The sequence below is a fragment of the Elaeis guineensis genome, chromosome 8 (assembly GCF_000442705.2).
Source record: "Elaeis guineensis isolate ETL-2024a chromosome 8, EG11, whole genome shotgun sequence".
In the NCBI taxonomy this organism is placed as follows: domain Eukaryota; kingdom Viridiplantae; phylum Streptophyta; class Magnoliopsida; order Arecales; family Arecaceae; genus Elaeis; species Elaeis guineensis.
Genome location: NC_026000.2, coordinates 119,801,018 through 119,813,515, shown reverse-complemented (window position 1 = coordinate 119,813,515; position 12,498 = coordinate 119,801,018). Strand labels below are relative to the sequence as shown.

The following is a 12,498-nucleotide window of genomic DNA, read 5'->3' as shown; positions in this document are numbered from 1 at the left end:
ATATATGCAAGAAATTTCTGTTAACTTTCTCTCAGTCAATCTCCAACTATAGAAGGAAATGTGAGCCTACCTATATTACAAAATTATTATCCAGTCAGTGTAATATTACCTAGAAATGTCTTCACATTTTCCGTTACTTGTTGATGGCAATAATTCTTCCCAGATGGAGTTGGCAAATGTATTGCCCAAAGCTTGAAACAGATTGATAACAGAAGGTTCCCATACTTTGACATCAAGAGTTAAAGATCTTACCTGCAACCCTCCACCGTAAAAGAAAAACAAGACTGGCAATAAGATGAACGGCAAAGCTAATTAAACAACAGGCCACCAGAAAAATACAATTTAACAGCACCTTCTTTTCTGTTATCCTTAGGGAGTAATCTTTTTGCATTAGACAAAACTAGAATTTGAATGCATTACTTCTCTGTCCTGAACAAACTGGCACATTTGCCATTTCAGAAGCAACAAAAGTACATTATTCATACTTTGCAACATGGTTTGCCGAACCAATCTGAACCAAGCGGATTGACCCATACCAAACCAAACCAACGTCAACCAAGTCAACCAGGTCCAATCAGTTAGGTTATAAAAACCCTCCCCTATCCCCAATTCACCGTGATAAAACCTCTCCCCAACTGCCCACCCCTGGTTGGTTTTAACACCCCCCCCCCCCACCAAAGGGCTCATGATGGTTCGAGCCTCCCCCTTCCCCATTGACAGTTTGTGAGCACACCGACCCCCCGTTGCCTGCGACTGTTCAAGGGTTGAAATCATTCAAGAGTGTCCTCGCAACAGTTCAAGAGCATTTCTATACCTCTTATAAAATGTTCAAGGACTTCAATGGCGCTGGACTTGCTCCCTCTCAGCCATCAATGGTAAACCCTCAGGACCCCCCCCCCCCCTCTCTTATTTCTAGTATGCCCTAGAATGGCACGGTATGGACCCATTCTGAACTAGTTACTAGCTGATACGCCCTCCAGTTTCGGTTTGGTGAACTTTAAATCATACCCTTTCCATTTCTTTAAGTAAAAGAATAGTGCTGCCACAATTACATCTCAAAATCTTAATCTTGTTCTTTTCCTTAATTCAAAATATTCCAAATAATTGGTCATTAAAAGAAGAAAATTCAAAAGTGGAAGAACTTGACATGTCAAAAGGGTATGAACCCTACATTAGCCTCTTTATGTGGTATGCATATCCTAAAAGAACATAATCTAAATCGTTATCCATGATGCATTTTCAGAAAGCATCACCTCAAATGAGGTGAATCTCATACAAGCCAAATGTAACAATGAAACTACAATAACAATAGTTTCTAAACAGAAAATGCCACAACCACACGCTTACAAAAACTAGAGTAGACTTGATCTAAGAACGTCCAAAGTTAATAAATCAACAGAGTTAGAAAATGTTAGCATGGCTGTTTCTTATATTGCGTTCATGTGAGTCCAAAGTTAATAAATCAACGGAGTTAGAAAATGTTAGCATGGCTGCTTCTTATATTGCCTTCATGTGAATCCCATACCTGCAACATAAGTGTGATGTCCTGCTTGCAGTTGGAATGAATATCCTGGTACCTATGTTGCCCCCACACTCTAGCTGCTGTTTTCACCGCAGTGTGGCGGTGAAAGTGGATCAAATAATATCCACCCAAATCCGTTTCTGTATCCGAATCTATCCAAATATGGGCACAAATGATAGCATTAAGCTAACATCCACAGCTGTATTTGTATCCATCAAAAATAAAAGCAGATATCAATATAGATACATATATCTTGATCCATATCTGAATATCCAATTCCATTTGCAATTCTATTTTTGTTTAGTTTCATATAGCTCTCATAACCTTCAAAGGAAAATAACAGCACAACATATCTTCCACTTAATCATTTTTCCACACAGTGATATCTCCAATTTGGTGGATTACATACTTAATTAACAGTTTTTAATCCAAAGTATGTTACTCAGCAAAATCATTTGGCCTGAAAATGGCAATGTGTTGGATTTGTTTTCAAGTGACGAAATCCAAAGTGGCTGCAATTCCATTTAAATGACTAATATCTCTTAATCCAAAGTATCTATTTGCCTGAAAATGGCAACCCCCTTCCTAAAAGGGAAGGAAGAAAGATGGGGAAGAAAAATCTTATCCTCTGTTTTGTCCTTTTGGAGAATCTTGGATTTACAATCTGGCAATCAGATTCTTGGAACTCTTCGGTTTCCCATCTCTTTCTTTTCTTTTGGCAAAGTCATTCCTAGACTCCATTTGCTAGGTTTTCATACCTTCATGAGCCATAAAATTCTACTTCAAAATAGGATTTCACTGGCCCTCTATAAGTCAGAATCCACTGGCTTCTTGATGTTTCCTCTTCCTAACCCATCCATATCTACCATTAGACCGGCAATTAGTTTTAAAATATCGGCATCTTTGCTAGTTTTAAGGTCAATCCTACCATTAGCCTTCTCCACTTGGGAACAGCCCAAGTACTCTGACAATCTATATAAGGATGTGAGCAAAAGGTGAATGAATTATCATATCACGAATCAAGAGTTTCAAGATATGGGATAAGAAAAGCAAAAGACCTAACATATTCAGGAATAAAAACTTAAAGAACAGTTTAAGCCAGCTGGCAAAACTTTTAGTTGTACAGTGATGACAGGTTAAGCATGCACAGAAGGAAGTGTGTCTGAATTATGTGTGTCTGAATGCAAATGCACTTCTGACTCCACAAATACAAGTGGGAGCACTCCAGAACAAATTTCAAAATACGTATGTATGATGCTGATATTTTTCTTACCTTAGATATGTGCACACCAAGATTTCGATGAACCCCAGAACACTCAATGCATACCAGGACGCCGAGGTTTAAGGATGCCCAGTCAGGCTCAGAAGCACCACAGTCAGCGCAAGTGTCATTTCCACATACTTTTCTTAGCACATCAATTGGTTTCTCATGCTTTGCATTAAACCTATGCTGCTGTGAGCTTCTGCCAGGACGCTCAGAATGCCCACTCATAAAGTTCCTGTCCAATGAGGAGTCTTCATTTAAGTGATCAAAATCAGATGAGCTACCAAGTGAGCTACTTCCACTGGCAACTCGATGATGGCCGCTGCTTGTAGGGCTGGCAAGGAGGCGCTGAAATGAATTTCGACAAGAAATTAAGATGAAGCCATGAGGTATGCAGTCATGCAGCGACATAAACATTCTCTTCACTAACCTGTTCAGGTGACTGGGAGCTCAGTAGAGAAGCAATAACTCCAGTTATTTTTTCAATCCAATCCATCTGGTCCATTGCACTCTCTGCCTGCATCAACATACATAATAAGCTAGCAGATGAAATATAGACTCCATTTTGATAAATTCAAGATAATTTTGATGTTTAACAATGACAAACACAATCTACAGCATAAATTCATTATAAGTAATCTAATAAGTAATAGAATTTCCAGAACCAGTGTTTAACAGAATGTAGTTGTAACAAGTAGTAAAAGAATTATAATTCTATGGTTTATGATGACTTAGCATTCAACCTGCAAAGTGTAGTTCTTCGCCGGTGAAATAATCCTGAAGCAAAAACGTAAGTCTGATTGATCTGCATCAACTTTTATTGTTGAAGTGAGCAGATTTACAGTATGGCGTGCAACAGACTTCTCATCATGTACACCACCATGATAGTGAGAGGAGAACCACCGGCTCAGCAACCCAGAACCCTGTTCGGATGAGTTGTGACTTCTCTGACTAGAATGACCTCCCTAAAGTTACACGATGCATGTTAAGAATAGACATGAAAGATAAAGAGTTAAAATAGAGCAAATCATGTCAGGTCAAGAAAATGACAAAAGAAATTATTTTCAGTAATTTCATTAAATACAGTAAGGACCTACAGATGGTCTGCTCCACTGCTTGCGATAGTAGTACAGCATTCCTCGACTATCAAGGACAAAAAACCTTCTCTTCCAATCACCTCTCAAGTTTGAGGAACGTTTTGAAAGATAACCTTGGCGAATAGTTTGAACCTACAAGATCATATCAATAGTGGTAATGCCATTAATTTACAAAATACAAGTATTTAGCCAAACAGAACTAACATCAACCTAAGCAAGAGGAATTCAAAGTTATTTAGTTAGCCCATGAATAAGCAGCATCAAAAGTTTCAAAATCATGGCATTCAAATGCAGTTAAGGTAGCAACCAGTTTAATTTTTTAGCCAAAACATAATGTACTCAGAGCTATTAAAATTGGAATTTAATCAAAATATGTCACCTTTCCCTTTGCAGCTGACTGCATCACAGCCTCTATCATTTTATGAGAACTTCTGCCAATAGCTTGTATGCCATCTCCATTAGGAGAATCATGTGACCCATTTGAAGACCATCGACTTTCTCGGTCAATCTGTCTTTTGAATTCTTGCATTCTCTCTACAAGAGCCGCCTGCTCATAGTTAGACCGTTCTCTTGATTGTTGTGCATAAGCCAGAACCTTTAGACAATATGTGCACAAGGATTTTAGTAGTCCACATTTTATATTATATAATAAATCTGCTTGTATCTTGGTGTTAAATGTTAGCTTGGGTGGCTGAAAAAAGTAGGAAACCAAGCAGACAAAATTCATCGCTTAGACATGAGAACTTAAACTGGCCCAAAGTCTAGTCAAGGATGATGAACATGGTTAGGAAAGGGGACACCTAACATATGCAGCTAAGAATCACAGAAGTTCCGAAAGGACAGAGCATGATAAATCTTAATATGGTTAATCACAGTCAGGACTGCTCATCTTACATGCGCACACAGAATATAATTACTAATTACTCATCAGAACTTGCAAAAGTACAGTAAGCTTTTCCTTGACGTTGCATTGTGCCTGCAATCTGAAGTTTTGAAAATCTTTTGAAAGCTACGACCTATGATTTGATGACTGTAACACCAAAACAATTATACCAGAAATTTACAAGGACCTTTATGTTTACAGACGCAGTCCAGTCTTGCTGTCCTGGATTAGACCTGTGAGAATCCCATGCTTGGGACAGGTCCAGGACCCTGCTACATATAAAACCAGTAGTCCCACTTGGTATCAGTTCGTGCTGGCCCGTACCGACTAAGTTGGTTACCAGGACTAGCCAGGACACATGAAAAAACAAAAGAGAGACATAGGCCTCTTTTCTTTTCCCTGTTTGTTTCACCTATATATATAACTTCAAGAAAAATCTTGACAGTGGGCCCCAGCCCTGGCCAAAGATCCAAGATGGGGTTCTGTACCAGCACATTATTTGAAAATAAGACATAACATTACAAATTTACAAGAGAGAAAAAGGAGATGGAGAGTGCAGATCAAGGGCACCATAAACCCAACAGCAAATTGGTGCCTATACCAACACCACAAGCCTAATCATCAGCTCAACTAACCTACCCTAATTCTTAAACATGATAAACAAACTCTAAAAATTCCTCTAAGCAATCATTAAAAAAAAATGACAGAAAGTATGGAAAAGAAATGGTGTCCAGTACTTACTGATATGCCAATCCATCCTGACCCATCTGTTAACCGATGGCAGATCAAGGACCAAGATTTAAAACCTTGCCTTCTAAATCGTTCAACAAAATAATCATAATAGCTTAACCATTCCCTTAGCAATAACAAGTATGTGGCATACTGGTGCTGGTTGTTTATTTGCCTCTCAGGGTTATCATGTTCTTTATGAAATCTTATTTCAGATTTGATTTCTGGTGTTCTAAAATCCATAAACTATTCATGTAACCAAAATGATAAAAGAAACCATCAATTCTAGATATTTTCATAACAACTATGGTACAGGGTGTCTCGAGTCCAGTTCAGAAGTCAGATAAGAAGAAGCTCAAATCCTCTACTGAAGTTGTCCAGACCACTGAACGATTCTCATAAGGCTTTGGCATATATGACCTCAAAAAGTCAAAATTATATAGCCAGTTTATATAATAGAAATATAAGTCTTAGATGGGAAACTCTATGAAATTTAATGTGATTCAATACAAGTATGTGCTCTTCCCCTTTTTAAAGCACCCTTTCATGATCTGCACTAGGCTACTAGGTTTTAACAAACCTCTCTATCTTCTTAGATAATGACAAGATATATGAATATATGACGACCAACCAGAGATATCTAAAGATTAGCCTAGGTAATATAAGCATCAAAGTGTCCAACCTTCCTTCCCAAAGTTTTAGCAAGAAAGCTAGTAAAAAGCTATTTTTTCCAATATCCACATTCATGTGGTGATTAGAACCGTCTACTAAGTATGCCATTCTGGCAGTGATTATAAATGTTATGATTTTCATCAAAACAAAATGCAGCAGATGCATCACATAACCAAATTTAGTTCGAATATGGAAGGTGGGCAATTCAATTTCATCATGCATAATACATACAGCATAATTCTGAAATGTTGCTCTCAATTCATAAGATATAAATCAATATCAGATAAAAGTTGAATGAGATAACTGACACTGGCAATGGAATTTTGGGAAACTTACAACAAGAAATGGTTATCGTGAGGATCTATACATGCATTTTGGAAGATTTCTCAGTCAAAAGCTATAAGCCATTACAAGCATCAGGCCAATGTTGCATGATTATAAATATAGTCAATTTCTCCCAACATATGAATGCAAAAGTAGCACAGAATTGGAAGGCATGTGCCAAAAATGAACCTGGTGGATGTATGGTTCCATCTGATGCAGTAGTTCATATCCCTGCATAAATGGCCATAAAAGATTATAAATCACTATAGCTAAGATGAGCAACAAAACCCAATAAATCCAACCACAAGAATTACTTGTTTGAAATAACGAAGATGAGCATCCATTGTTCCACTAACAGCCTCTAAAAATTCAAATCTCTTCTTTGCCTCGATGTTTGAAAGAGCAGTAACCTGGGCATTCATAAGAAATCTATCTTAACATGACAAAATATAATATATATATATATGTGTGTGTGTGTGTGTGTGTGTGTGTGTGTGTGTGTGTGTGGATGTATGTATGTATGTATGTATGTAGATATATGTATATGTATGTACATACATCCATAGATATATATCTATATGTATGTATCTATATATATATGTATGTATGTATGTATATCTATATATGTATGTATGTATGTATGTATATCTATGTATGTATGTATGTATGTATGTATATCTATGTATGTATGTATCTATATCTATGTATGTATGTATATATATATATATATATATATATATATATATATATGTACGTATGTATGTATATATATATGTATGTACGTATGTATGTATATATATATATATATATGTATGTACGTACGTATGTATATATATGTATGTACGTATGTATGTATGTATATATTTATATATGTATGTATGTATGTATGTGTGTATGTGTGTGTGTGTGTGTGTATCTATCTATCTATCTGTGTGTGTGCGCGCCTATATACATACACACACATATATACGTATATATATGTGTACATATATACATATATATGTATATGTACACATATATATATGTATATGTGTGTGTGTAGGTATGTACGTATGTCTCTATATACATATATACGTATATATATATATACATATATACATATATACATATATATATATATATATATATATATATATATATGTATACATATATGTATGTATATATACGTATATATATGTGTGTATATACATACCTACATGTATATACATACATACGTATATATACATACATACATACGTGTGTGTACATGTATATATACATATATATACATATATAGATAGATAGATATTGTTATATTTGGCTACACTCAAGCGGATCTCCACTTAGATTAGGCTAAGTCTATATTAGACAATGGAGATCCCACATTGATAATTCAAGCCATTAGATGTAATCAACTTACTAGCTATAAACTATTTACACAACAAAATTCATGTGATTTAGAGATCCCTAGCTTATACGTCAAGTGGTCAAAAAATTGGACAATCCAAATAACATCAACTTATATATGTTGTTTCGATCACTTGATGCATAAGCTAACGATCTCCAAATTATATAATTTTTAGTGTGCAAGCTGTTACAAATATAGATTACATCCAATAGCTCAGATCATCGATATACACCTACATCGTCCAATCTGCTCTTGACCAGAATGGAGATCTCCTTGAGTATAGCCAAGTCCAGCTCTCTCTCTCTCTCTCTCTCTCTCTCTAATACATACATGTGTGTGTGTGTGTAGAGACTTGCAAACACGTTAAGTAGATGAGAATAAGTTAGATTGGGTGACGTAAATACCAGAGTAAAACGGGCTTGTTCAAATGATGATCTTGCACTATGGAGTTCCTGGATTATTTCCATAATTAATTCCTTAATTAATAGGAGGACACTCACAAGGAAGAAATGCAGAATTTGTGATAAATTACTCCCTCATTATATGAAAAAAAATCACTTTAAGATAGTAAAGTATAGAGTAATTACATCCTCTAGAACAGTAGTTATATCTGCTTTTGTGCCTTTCTTCAGTGATAGATACTTCTCACGAGCCTATCACACAAACACCCAAAACAGTCAATGTCAGATTCACAATAAAATATAAACAATATTCCAGGATCAATAAAACCATCAAAATCTACTGGTATTCCATAGGTGAAAAGCTTATTTCTTGAACCTCCTTGAAAATCAATTACACTAATGATGAAAGTAACTCATAAGGGCTAAGCAATATCAAATAGATCCATCAAAAATGTAATTAATATTTTTTTATCTGTTCCAACAGGAGAGTATTTACATGGAGAGTTGTTACAATCAGCCGCTGCTGTAGGCTAATCCACTTGATGTTTTCTTGAAAGAGATCCAGGTTCATATTTTGTATTTCACAAGGTTTGCATAACTTAAACTGATTAAAAGAAAATTTGGCTTCTGTGAACAATTAGGAATCCTGGATATCTGTAATCTTAATAAAGTGCCACGATTTATTTATTAAATAAATATGGTTAGATTTATGCTTCATGCCTTATTCATTTTAATCCAACCTTGAAGGAATTTTGAATTTGGCTTAAACAAGCTCCTATTTCTACAAGTTATTTAAAAAGTCTAATTATCAATTTAATTCTTTAACATTTCTAAATTAAGGCAGGCAAATCTTATCATCTTTAATGACTGTTAATGTGGTTATTAAAATAGTTAAATTATAACAAAAAAGATGACATGGTAGCCCCAAGTTATGTCTTCCACAAGTCAGCCAGACGTTCATCTCCAGTTCAGATTAATAGGTTAAGTACAGAATCTAATTATTAAAACAAAAGTACCTATATGTGCTGGTTCCTGGAGATATTTTATTAAGATGAATATTTGGATACTTCCATCCATTAGCTCCACTTAAAGCACAATCATAAATAAACCACCATCAATCAGCCAAAGTTTTCTGGGCCAAATCTCAACTTCATTTAAAAGCAACAATGACTAATTCAACATAAAAAAATGAGGAAATTTGTAGGCTAAAGAAACATATCATCACAAAGTGAATATAAACCATCAGCCATGGCTAGACAGATGTACTACCATAATAGATCAATTTATATTCTTTTCACACTTTTACAGTAAAGCTACATAACCATCTCGTACAAGAAAAATAATAATTTGTCAAAGATATGATTAAAATATAAAATAGCAATCCTACAAACTAACCTGGTCATAGAGAAGGCTAGCCTTGTCAAAACGCTTATGAGCATCCTGAAACAAGATGTGTAAGACTGTAAGTATATAATGTATGGTTAAAGTTGCTTGCAGTCTTAACAATGCACAGCTCTAGGAAACAATAGATAATAAACATACCTTGACATCATGTAGATCGATATCTACAAATTGCAGCAATCTGTCGTTTAACATGTGCTCGACCTGTATGCAAGAATACTAGAAAATCAGCACTAGAAGAAGCAGCATAAAGCATAATACAAAATATAATGAAATTATATCACTGAAACATGAGAAACAGGATTTGGCTTGGTGAAGGTGAAAAATATCATATTAGCTCAAGTTGGCACCAGATGACTAATTGGCTGACCAGAAGGTGAAACAAAACAGCTCACATATATCTTTGTGGATGATGAACCAGTATTTTAGTTGGTAAATGTAACAAAACTATGTATAAATTGCCTTCTAGATCTTACTTCACCAATCAGTTCTGAAGTCATATCCAGCATGAAACTAAACTACTTCAAATCCTTCCACATTACTTAAGGTAAAATAAACTAGCAAGTTGACCTGTGTAGACAGCAGAAGGTAATATAAATCGCCATAGTGCAAACTAATTAAATTTAAACCTCAAATTGGCAAATATTGTTATCCAGTTATTGCAAGCATTATGTCTTATAACCTTGTTTCTGCTTAGTACATCTGCCCCCGCTCTTACAAGATTCAGGTAGAACTCATTTTCCACTTGTGCTTTTCAGGAACTTTCCTTCTCCAGTGTAATCTCAAATTTTTAATATGATATAATGTAATACCCAGCCCCAAAATAAACTGGGCCTGGTCCATATGATTGGCCCAGAAGCACAGTGAAAGCCCAACTAGGAAATAAAAAAATAAAGCCAGCACGTGCAGAAGTGCTGGAGACCTTGAACCAGGAAACAGAACCCCTGAAGGAGTTCTCTTTCCTTCTCCGACCAGGACTCCAATTCCATTCGGGAGTCAAGTTTTTGGCTTCTACCACCCTCAATTGGCCCTCTATTTAAAGGGTTGGCCTCTTCCTTGAAGTAGCCACCGGAAAACACCATCAATCGGCTATTCTTTTCTTCTCCCCTCGGAAAGCCAACTCTCCAATTCCTTGTGCTGCCAGAAATCAGGGTCCCTGATTGCCGGACTGAAAGCGAGGACCAACTGGTTCTCTACTTGATCCTCTTTACTACCTTTCTAAGTCCTGCAATCTTGAGTTCCAGCTGAAAAATTCCCTGTTTCATCATATTTTTCTTAGTTGATTCCTTTGTTTTCCCCAACTACCGTCAGTAGTAGTGGCCGCTGGCAGCACCCATGGATGCCACAGATGGCCTTCATTCACCACCACAATCCAACCTCAAATCCTTTTGTTTTTCCTTTTGATTTCAGCCTGATCCCCTGTTTTTCTTGGGCTTTCTTCCACCGGACACCCATCGCCACCGGCCGCACCTTGCTCGACTATTGTCGGGTGGTTGGCTACACTGCCGCACCTTGCCAGCCACGCCAACACTGGACTCATGAGGATCCTTCTCTTTTTTATGTTCTAGAGATGGGTGGGGCAAGCTCTCCTGTTTTGCCAAGGGAAACCAAAGAAGAAGACAAAAAAAACAAAGAAAAGAAGGAAAAAAAGAATAGAAAAGGGGGGAGGGAGAGAGAGAGAGAGAGGAAATTTCTCTCCCCTCTTCTCTCCTTCCTCTCTCTTCCCCACTTTTTCTATCTAGATTCTCTCTACAAGCAGGGGTGAAAGTGGAATGGATAATATCCATTCGGATCCACCTTTGTATCCAATTCAATATGGATATGGACAGAAATTTGGGGATCTGATTAATATCCGTATCCATATCCATATATGTCAAAGAAAAATGAATATAGATAAGGATAGACAACTATCTGATCCGTATCCAAATCTATCTATAATTCTATATAATTTTATATAGCATTTATTAATTTTTAAGAGAAATATACAACCATATAAACATACTATTAACTTAATTTATCATCTATTCAGGAATATCTGACTCTGTAGTCATAAAGTTTAATTATTCAACTTATATCCATAATTATATCCATACTTTCAATATCCGAATTATATCTGTATTCATTTAAAATAAATATAGATATGAATTTTATAATCCGAATAATATCCGTATCCATATTTGTATTCATCAAACAAGACAAATATGGATATGAAAATGCCGGTATCTATCCATATCCTATCCGATTTTAGCCCTATCTACAAATTTCTCTAATTTCTCTCTCTACAATTTTCTCTCTCTAGATTGGTTCTCTCATCGAGGATTTTCCCGATCTTCAAGGATATTGTCTCGATGAGTTTGATTGACCTCGGTGAAGAGATCCTAACTCATGGCCATCGGGCAACATATCGACGTCCACCCAGACCAAATCGGTACCATTAGATTTGATCATCCATAATTTCTATTGAACCACCTATATACTAGTTCAGGATTTGATAAAATCACCTCGATTGACCGATCGAGATACTAGACTGTTGCTTGATCAACCATGTTCTACCTTGTTAATTTCTCTCTCCTCTTGACATTCTCTCTACTTATTTTATAAACCTTTTCCTAGCCCTGTCACTTTGAATTCGAGTTGACCTCTTATTGCCGAACCATTTGTATACTAGTTCATAATTTGATAAAATCACCTTGATTGACCGATCAAGATACTGGACAGTGTTACCTGATCAACAATGTTCTATCTTGTTGATTTCTCTCTCCTCTTGACATTCTCTCTATTTATTTTATAAATCCAATGAAAGGTTCCTAGCCCTGTC

General features: G+C 36.0%; 1 protein-coding gene across 5 annotated transcripts in view; it reads right to left on the bottom strand.

Moving 5' to 3' along the window:
- LOC105049732 (ADP-ribosylation factor GTPase-activating protein AGD3) overlaps nucleotides 1-12,498 on the bottom strand; it is a 57,852-nt gene that overhangs the window by 24,354 nt on the left and 21,000 nt on the right. For 4 of the 5 annotated variants that reach the window (XM_019852395.3, XM_019852396.3, XM_010929474.4 and 1 more), the window contains 12 exons: nucleotides 9,822-9,884; nucleotides 9,675-9,719; nucleotides 8,466-8,531; nucleotides 8,283-8,330; nucleotides 6,806-6,901; nucleotides 6,681-6,722; nucleotides 4,263-4,478; nucleotides 3,884-4,015; nucleotides 3,530-3,751; nucleotides 3,217-3,303; nucleotides 2,796-3,134; nucleotides 110-252 (listed from right to left, as the gene is read on the bottom strand). In XM_019852395.3, the coding sequence (XP_019707954.1) occupies nucleotides 110-252; nucleotides 2,796-3,134; nucleotides 3,217-3,303; nucleotides 3,530-3,751; nucleotides 3,884-4,015; nucleotides 4,263-4,478; nucleotides 6,681-6,722; nucleotides 6,806-6,901; nucleotides 8,283-8,330; nucleotides 8,466-8,531; nucleotides 9,675-9,719; nucleotides 9,822-9,884 (1,499 nt within the window). The remainder of the gene's footprint in view (nucleotides 1-109; nucleotides 253-2,795; nucleotides 3,135-3,216; nucleotides 3,304-3,529; nucleotides 3,752-3,883; nucleotides 4,016-4,262; nucleotides 4,479-6,680; nucleotides 6,723-6,805; nucleotides 6,902-8,282; nucleotides 8,331-8,465; nucleotides 8,532-9,674; nucleotides 9,720-9,821; nucleotides 9,885-12,498) is intronic. The other variant, XM_010929473.4, reaches the window with a different exon arrangement.